At 39.9% G+C, this 9832-nt stretch overlaps 1 protein-coding gene across 6 annotated transcripts in view; it reads left to right on the top strand.

The window, feature by feature from the left end:
• LOC107602463 (1-phosphatidylinositol 4,5-bisphosphate phosphodiesterase eta-2-like) overlaps window positions 1-9510 on the top strand; it is a 63179-nt gene extending 53669 nt beyond the window's left edge. For 4 of the 6 annotated variants that reach the window (XM_016294965.1, XM_016294964.1, XM_016294966.1 and 1 more), the window contains 2 exons: window positions 957-1287; window positions 6839-9510. In XM_016294965.1, the coding sequence (XP_016150451.1) occupies window positions 957-1287; window positions 6839-8451 (1944 nt within the window). In that variant the 3' untranslated portion in view covers window positions 8452-9510. Of the gene's footprint in view, window positions 1-956; window positions 2101-5793; window positions 5824-6838 lie in introns of all 6 variants that reach the window. The other 2 variants (XM_016294970.1, XM_016294967.1) reach the window with 2 other exon arrangements.
• Window positions 9511-9832: the final 322 nt, after the last annotated feature.

The following is a 9832-nucleotide window of genomic DNA, read 5'->3' as shown; positions in this document are numbered from 1 at the left end:
GAAGCTGTCTAATTTGGGTCTATATATTTTTATATATATATATATATATATATATATATATATATACAGACTTGTATCTACCTAGCTATGGTTATTTTATTTTATCAAAAATATCTATGCTATGAAAAAAGTAGGACTCTGTTGGTAGAAAGTGCCAGATGATGTTGTAAACATGCTCACTGCTTAATTATATCATACTTTTGTTCATAATTTGTGCCCTAAACATTTAGCGTCAACAACAAATGTTATTTGTGTAGTTTGTCTGTTTTTCCCCTTCTCCCTCTTTCTCTTTTTTCTTACTTCTCTGTCTCTTATGTTTGTGATTTCAGTGCACCCATCTTAGTCCAAAAGCTGCGAATTGCTACAGTTTCTAGTTGAAATGAACACTAGAGGCAGTAAAACTCCAACAACTTTTATTCCTTTCCACACAAAGTATGATTTACAGGGCCAGAGATTTGATTAAGAAAGCTTATTTTCGCACAATTCCTTTGCAAAATGTGATATTATGACTTCAAAACAATTTTAACATGCTGCGAAATTTGAAAACTGATAGTTTTGAACGTTAGCGTCACATATACTTCATATGTATGGGATTTCCAACATGATCATTAAACTTTTAGCGACACTCCCTGGACATTTGAATTCTGAACCGCCGCAATACGTACCTGAAGCAACGTACTAAAAACACAACAACATCGCCACAAGCCCGTATTTCCAGTGAGCCTGGGTTGGTTTTAAATGGACACTTTAAGTTGATTTAAGTAAATTTTTTCAGCTGGGCACAAGTTATCAGAGTGGTTTGGTCAACAGTTTTTGCTTAGTTCATTTGTTTGAAGAATCTCTGAGAGCCTGTTAAGCCTAGTTAAGGTTCTACACTACATCTTGTTTAGATGCTTCCATTTGTCATATCTTAGATTCAAATTGTTCTCCGATTTTTTTCCGATGTCCCATTGCAGGTTCGAGCAGTCAGTGGTATAAAAGGACTCTTTCACAGAAACCCAAAGCAGGCATCTCTCGACAGCCATGCTGCTGCTCTGCTCAACCGTAAGAGTACCTTCGGTGCTCACCTCCTGCGCCGCACAGCCAGCGCCCCCACCAAGGGCCAACCCAAAGTCAAGAGGGGCTTCCCCGAGATCTCCATTGGCACAAAAGATTGCAGCTCGGAGGGCGCCAGTGAGGAGCGTGAATCGGAAGAGGGGCCACCTGTCCACCACAATGGAGATACTGCATCTGCGAAATCATGGGGTCAAGGCACCAATGGGCAGCTTCACCCTGACGACAGTAAAGGTAAGAGTACTTTCTTTTCTCCAGAGCCCCGTGCTACACCTTACCGAAACAGGGGCGCAATGAGCGAACCACTGAAGCGAGCCAACAAGCTGCGACTCCGAGATCCACTGGATGAGAAGCCGGGTGTATTTGCCCGTGTTGCTATCAAAAGCTCTAGGCGGGTTGGGATGACTTCCAATTGCATAAAGTGTGTAATTGGCTCCAAGAGGAGTCCAGACTTGGAGAGGAAGGTTACCCAGCGCACACCTGCTCCCCTCAGATGTGAAAGGGTGTCTTGGTCTCCAACACTTTCCAGACAAGTTCAGCCAGAGCCCATTCTCAAACCACAAGCCTTGGCCCAAATGGACTCAAAGCCCAAACCAGATCCTCAGTCTCAACCCAAGCCTGTACCCTTACCTAGATCAAGAGCAAAGGTCCGACAAACACTGGCTGCACAACTCCTTAACCCCACTGAGGACCCCAGTGTCAGAAATGATCGCTCATGTAGTGTTCCACGCCGACTCTTTCGGTCCCCATCCACACCACCTCCTTCAGTTCCAAACAGCAAAACTAGCCTTTGTTGGCAATGCCCTGCCCCACCCAACTATGGCAGCAACTGCAACGAGACTAGATCTGTGAATGACATCAAAAGATTATCAGAAAGTGACTCTAGCAGCTGTGACAGTCTGGCCAGTCTTGATCTACCCACCATATTCCCGACGCGGGGAATGGAGAACCGAAAGCGGGCCGCAGGGACACTGCAGCGTGAGATGAATGCTCTGTTCGCTCAGAAAATGGAGGAGATCCGCAGTAAATCCCCCTTGTTTTTTGCTGGTAAGGTGTTTGTAGTTAGATGGATCTCAATTTTTTGAACATCCCAGTACCTTAGTAGGATAGATTTCAGTAGGCTGTGCTAGAACCCAACAAATAGTCCCCAAAGACCTTGTGGATAGTGTGGATCTCGTTGAAGGCTGATCCCAACTAGAACTGGGCAATGTCATCAATGGGAACTTGTCACAGTAACAAGAATACTAAATATTAAGCATTACTGTTGGATATTGACTTGTTTTAATGTGCATTTGCCCACCATTTCCTCTTAGTTTCTTTGTCCTTAAATCAATATCCTGAAACCACATTTAAATGCAAATGAAGCTGCATGGTGACTGGGGGCATCAGTATCTGACACAATGAGGGCATCCCATCAATGCTTCTGTTGAAGTAATTGGTTTGGGAAATGATTGTAGAGCAAGGTTTTGCCAACACTTATATTAATTACTATGATAAATGATCTGTAATTCCCTTAGCAAAACCTTTTTTTAAAAACTATTAAGAATACTGAAGAAGAAAATACAGCCTTCAATTAGAAAAAAAATGTGTTTCTCTTAAATAGAGGGCAATGACTGTTGGAGATCTCAACAATGTCTCAAATTGTTGTGCTCATACTTATCAAAATAGCAAAGTCTGCAGTCAGTTTTAGAATAAGAGAAACATCTGGGACAAAGATATTTGATATGTAAATGACAATTCCACTAAATGTCCTTATCTATAAAAGTGCAACCTTTTGAGCAATGAAAATTTAATTTAGGAGCTATTATTGGGTTTCCAGAATTGTAAAATTATTTTGTACTACTCTGGAAACCCAATTTTATATAATCACATTTTGTTGCTTTGAAGCCTGAAATGAAGACGGACACAGTTTTTGTTTTATCCAGCTGTATTTACAGCTGTATGAAAAAGGATCACCCGCTTGTGACAGTATTTTGTCAAACCACCTTTTGCTTTAATTACAGCCTTTAGTCTGTTGGGATAGGTCTCTACTAACTCTGCACATCTAGACTTTGCCATATTTGCCCCTCTTCTTTGCAGAACTGCTCAATTTCAGTTTTTTTTTTGGTGACTGTTTGTGGACTGCAGTCTTCAAGTCATTCCACAGATTTTCAGTGGGATAATCACATTTTGTTGCTTTGAAGCCTGAAATGAAGACGGACACAGTTTTTGTTTTATCCAGCTGTATTTACTCAGTACAACTTATTACGTTGAAAAAGGATCACCCGCTTGTGACAGTATTTTGTCAAACCACCTTTTGCTTTAATTACAGCCTTTAGTCTGTTGGGATAGGTCTCTACTAACTCTGCACATCTAGACTTTGCCATATTTGCCCCTCTTCTTTGCAGAACTGCTCAATTTCAGTTTTTTTTAGCTATTATTGGGTTTCCAGAATTGTAAAATTATTTTGTACTACTCTGGAAACCCAATTTTATATAATCACATTTTGTTGCTTTGAAGCCTGAAATGAAGACGGACACAGTTTTTGTTTTATCCAGCTGTATTTACAGCTGTATGAAAAAGGATCACCCGCTTGTGACAGTATTTTGTCAAACCACCTTTTGCTTTAATTACAGCCTTTAGTCTGTTGGGATAGGTCTCTACTAACTCTGCACATCTAGACTTTGCCATATTTGCCCCTCTTCTTTGCAGAACTGCTCAATTTCAGTTTTTTTTTTGGTGACTGTTTGTGGACTGCAGTCTTCAAGTCATTCCACAGATTTTCAGTGGGGTTTTTCCTCAAGAATTTTAGGGTATTTTGCCCGATCCATTTTTCATTCTATCCTGACGAGTGCTGCAGAGAAACACCCCTATAACAGGACATCACCACCTCCATGCTTTACTGGAGGAATGCTGTTATTTGGATGGTGAGCTGAATTGGATTTCCGCCAGACATATCGTTTGGTGTTGAGACCAAATAATTCAATTTTAGTCTCATCTGCCTCAGAATCTTCAAGGTGTGTTTTGGCAAAGCTCAGTCTGACTGCATGTGGCCTTTCTTGAGGAGTGGCTTTTTCTTGCAACCCTCCCATACAAGCCACATTTGTTGAGAATTTGTGATATTGTTGTCGCATGCACAAATGACCACTCTTTGTCATAAATTCCTGCAGCTGCTTCAGAGTTGCTGCCGGCCTCTTGGTTGCCTCTCTGAGCAGTTTCCTCCGGCTCTTTCATCCAGTTTGGAGCGACATCCTGATCCAGGGAGGCTCTGTTTTACCACATAGCTTCCATTTCTTAATAATAGATTTCACTGTGCTTCTAGGCATTGATAAAAACCTTTTTTTTGTATCCATCTCCTGACTTGTGGACTACCTGTCCACAACTTTATCCCAGAGATCTTCTGAGAGTGCCTTGCCCCCTATAGCTGATTGTTTGCTTCAGTTGCACTATGAAGGACTGAAACGCTCTAGGAAAGCTCTTTTCATGCTGAGCTAATCAACATGAGCACAGCTGATCACAGTTAAAAGTCAAATGGCTTTGTGTGCCATAGAGAAGGTGATTAGCTACACCTGATTGAGTATTTTTTAGGAGGGGGCGATCCCTTTTTTTTTTTTTTTTCCTGACATGTTGGTGTTGTAACTTTCACTTGGATGTTATTAGTTGCACTGAGTAAAGTGTAAACTGAGTAAACACTGAGTGTCCATCTTCATTTCAGGCTGCAAAGCAACAAAATGTGACTATTTTAAAGGGGGGGGGGTGTTTCTTTTCTATACCCGCTGTATATCTATCTATCTAGATCTATATTTATAAATATGTGTGTATTTTCGGTGTAAAAAATCCAGTAATCACGAATGATACACTCTTAAAAATAAAGGTGCTTCACGATGCCATAGAGTAACCTTTTTGTCTAAATGGTTCCATACAGAACCTTTAACATCTGAAGAACCTTTCTGTTTCATGAAAGGTCCTTTGTGGAGAAAGAAGGTTCTTCAGATTACAAAAAGGTAAGAAAGAGATGGTTCTTTAAAGAACCTTTGACTGAATGGTTCTTTGTGGGACCAAAAATGCTTCTTCTATGGCATCGCTTGAAGAACCTTTTGAAGCACCTTTATTTTTAAGAGTGTTGGAAAAGTCATTGAAATGCACTTATCAAATGGTGTGAGGACACTTCTAGCAAAACTATGCATGTTTTGTATATGTTTTTTATCTGTTTAATGCAGCAAAGTAACTGATTTTAGAGCTGTCACAAGACTGTGAGAGTCACAAGACTCCTCTGTAAGGAGTGAGGATGTGTTTCTCCCCCACGCCCTTGAGCAAATGCAAACCATATGCTTGGTTTTTACCACTGGGGCAGGTCTTGAAATCACGGGTTTTCTACATGGGGAATATTGGCTAACTATGCTCTTGCATGTTGATTTGGGTTTTGGGGGATTATCATGTGACATATGAATGAACGGGTGCAGCTGCATTTTTATATTCCTAAAGGTGTCATCCATATCGTAGGTTCTCAGCTCCTCGTGATGATGGTCCTAAACCTTCTTATTACTCACAACTATTTAGATCTTTAAACATTAACCTTCCCATGCCCACATTCTTTATTGAGTATCTGTAAATCCATATTCGAACAAAGCATATGTTTTGTCAGTGCATTTTCCTGGTGTACCATCTCCTTCCTTTTTACACTAAGTCCTTGTTTCATTCTTCACTTATCCTGTTAAAATGCCTGTTTTTCCTTCCTTCTTGCATGCTTTCTATCCTTAGTGCAAAACTGAGGGGCTGACCAATTACCAGGTAAAAAGATTTTTCTAAGCAATTATTTAATATTTGTTTCATCATGAGGTGTGTCATATTCAACATCATACACTTTACTAAACAACATTTCTTGGTCTAAAGCATCTATATTTACATTGCTTCTAGAGAAATGGCTTGTTTAAAAGACCTAATGCTACTTGAGTGAGAGAGGATTTACATGAGAAGAAAAAGGCTTGTAATATAATGCCTTAAAGCATTTCCGTTTACACAATACTAATGCAATGTACAGACCAATAGAACAGTGGAAGTAATAAAGGAACAATGAAAATATGATGTTGAAAACATAAGAAGCATAGCTTTCCTGAATCCCAAGCCACAATGTAGTTGGATGGATCATACTGTATATACCAAATATAATTAATATCTTTTTTATTATTAATGTATTGTCTTGTCTCTTGCTTTTTTATATCATTGTATTACATTTTGTTATTATTTAAATGCAAATCTTTAACACATGGGACCAATTTTAGATAAAGCATGTTACATTATTGCAATACATTTGGTTTTGTTGAATTGTGCTTAAAGCTGAAGTGTGTATTATCTTTTTCATCATAAAAACTCCTATACAATTTTAATATGAAGAGACTTTACGCCATTTGTATGTCGATTTCCCCAAAAGTATAAATACCATGTTACTGTGGGTCTATCAAGATTTTGCTTTGACACAGCAGAATTGACTCAAGCAATGGTGTAATTCTAAGGGGTGGTCTACGTGGTGTTCTGACCAATGACAGACAATAATTAGTGACAAGTAGAACATAAAATACATACTTCACCTTTATTTTTCCTTTATGTTTTGCTGTAAATGTGCTATGTCAAAAAAATGCATTATTTCATTCATGTGCAAAAGTATTACTGTATTTTGTTGGTCTTGATGGCATTCATGATACACTTTATGTAGTCTCATTGTTTATTTTTTAATGTCTAACAGCATTTTAATTGTCATTATATCCCTATTTATACCATTTTTTTTCTGCTTGCCATGTGCTTCCAGAAAATTATGAAGTGCAAAGTCTAACTCCATCCGTGAACACCTTATGTCTGGAATCCATTACTGAGGAATTTCAGGAGAGCAATCCTTTGACCGCCACACAAAATCTCATGGATACCTCACCACATTGTCCCTCCACTACATTGTCTTCACCATCCACAGCAATAACAGCATCTTCCAATGGGGAAAATCTCAGCCCTTTGAAAAATAATGAGGACATTGTGAAATCATTTGCACTAACTCAGAGTATCGGTTCATATAGCACCAGTGGCAAGGATTCCGAGATCAGCCACATCAACTCTTCACTTTCCACAAATTATCTTGACATTGGATGTGTTACGCCCCCCTTGCCAGACCAAGAAGATGGTGAGGTTGTGCAAAAAGCAGTCATTCACCCCAACATTGCTGAAATAAAAACAGCACAGACTCCAGAGATAGATGTTGTAAAGGAAAGAACCGCCATTCAGAGCTCTCAAAGGATTCAGCCGTTGAAGGGGGTGTTTGACAGAGACATTGGACGAAGCATGCAAACTGGACTGAGGATCCCTGTCAGAAGGACCAAAAGTGAAGGAAAAATGAAGGCAGTGAAAAAAGCAGACAGCCCATCAGTGGTCCCTGAAGTCTCTATTGACACCACTTTAAACGACAGGCTTTGGAGCAAACTCGACCCCAGCAGCTATCGGGATAGTGTGTCATCGTCTTCCAGCATTTCGTCCAATGACACTGTGATTGATTTGTCCTTGCCCAACCTTTCCAGGAAGAGCCTTACCTGTCTTAGTGCAGCCCGGGACTACTCCGACAACCAAGTGTCACTGGCCAACAGGACCAGCCAGCCTCGGTCGGCCATTGCAGCATGCAACGTCTCGCGCGTCAGCAAGAGCAAGTCCAACCCCAACCTGCGGGATGGTGAGATGTGCGAGCCAGAGGACGAGTTCCAGCCCAGGCCTCTGGTGGCAGAGAAAGACCCCATCCGGCCCATGCAGAGGCGCCACACGTGGAGCAGGTTGTACATGGAGGGTTTAAAGCAGTCATCCATGCTCGCTGCTTCTGCTGGCTCCAGAAGGTCAACCACTCCCTCGGCAAAAGACATGGACAGCTGCTCGAAATCCAAGAGCCTTGGAGATCTCACTTCAGATGACATCACCTGTAATTTTGAGAGCAAGTATCGAAGCATTAGCCGCAGTTTCATTGTGAGGCCAAGCCGCCAACAAGGGAAAACTCTTAGAAAACCCCAGAATGACCTAACGGAGCAGCTCAAGAGGCTCACCGATGTGGAACCCCTCACTAGCAAAGACTTTGCTCAGTGCAGACACGATTCTGAAGTGGGACAGGAAGAGGAGGAGACACCCCCTTTGCGGAGGAGTTCCTCACGGAGTCAGAGCCGGGTGAGATACATCGCTAACCGAGCCAGGCAGGCCCAAGAGAGGCAGCGGCTACAAAGCCTGACTAGTATGTCTGGGAGCCCCATTGAAGAGCGTGGCAATCCTGAAGGAGCTTGTAGTGTACCCCACAGTCCCTGTGCTAGCTTGGATCTTTTGAGCCAACTTCCACCAGGACCGCCCCAACAAAACACCCTGAGCCCGGACAACGAGGTCTTCTTCATGCTCAGGCTGTAAAGGGGCAAGAATGTGTTGAATTCTTTTTGTGGGGAGTGAACGAACACAAGGTGGCCAACCGCCACCTGTCATTCATTAAGATGGACATGTCGAGCAGGTTAAACATGTATTATCTGCACCTACTGTACTACACCTTCCATTTTGGATTGACAAAAGAAGTTGAAAAGCACACATTTTTATGTCCATTGCTGACCTACTCCCCACCCTGAATAATGAGCCGTTAAAGGGGATGAGATGCTAAGCTTTAAACTTTAAATTGGATGCAACAGTTTGCTAGTTTGTACAAATTATTTGTAAATGTGCATGCATGTGTTTAAAAAAAGCCAAAGGTGCAAAACCAGAGGATTTTTAAATGGTGTATAAAAATATACAACGTTGCATATAGAAATGATTACAAACATTCTAAAATTAGATTATGCCTGTGGCATTTGTGGTACTGTAATATTTTTGTTTTTTTAAGATGCAGCCTAGTGCAGCAATAGATACAAATGTAAGCACTACTGATTCACCACAATGATTCCCTGCATTCAAAAGTGTATTAGTCTGCAGCCGAAATACATATGCATTTGTTTGTGTTGTTAATGGTATAATAACAAATTTTGTAACCAAGCATGGGATGTATTTGTCACAATAATTTATTTTCCCTTGAAACTATTTTTAAAATAGTTTTAGATATAGTAATATTACTGACTGCTATATTATGTTGTTTTAGTTTTTAATGTAGTAAAATTTTAACTTACAGTATGTTCTTTAGTTCAGTTAGTTACTAATGAAGTGTAGCTCTAAAAATACGATAATTCATATAAAAATTGCATATCTTCACTTTATGTACAGTAGTTTACCTTTTGAAATTTTATTGTATGTCACTTGATTTTATTATTTCTCCTATGGTCTACTGTATTTTTATGTTTCAAAGATTTTATGATTTAAAAATGTAGAGTCTAGGTATGCAGTTATGTAGATGTTATTCAATGTCATTGTCCTAAGTACACTAATACCTTTTATTACTTTTTTAAAGAATGCTACTCAGTAACGGGAATAAATTTTTACCACCTACATCCTTCTTTTTACTGTATTCTTGTATCTGAAGTTAACAATCACAACTGTTTCACTTTCCAAGCTTTGAAGATATATCACTTTTCTTAATATTCCTCTATTTGTTAGCATATTAGTCTGATAACAGCTTTAACTTTGAGACTTTATGGTGAAAAGTTAACAGTTTATATAGTTACAATTATATGGATGATTGGATTATGAAAATTGTAAATATTTCATTTACTCATGGAATGTTCCCAAATGTGTGGAAATTAGCTGCTGTAATGAGGTGATCGCCTATCCACCTGCAACTACAGACCTATTTGCATTTTGCCGATGGTTTCCA

Source organism: Sinocyclocheilus grahami, unplaced genomic scaffold (assembly GCF_001515645.1).
Source record: "Sinocyclocheilus grahami isolate Dianchi unplaced genomic scaffold, SAMN03320097.WGS_v1.1 scaffold327.1, whole genome shotgun sequence".
NCBI classification, from domain to species: Eukaryota; Metazoa; Chordata; class Actinopteri; order Cypriniformes; family Cyprinidae; genus Sinocyclocheilus; species Sinocyclocheilus grahami.
The sequence above is the reverse complement of the archived record's forward strand: the minus strand, read 5'-3'. Positions and strand labels throughout refer to the sequence as shown.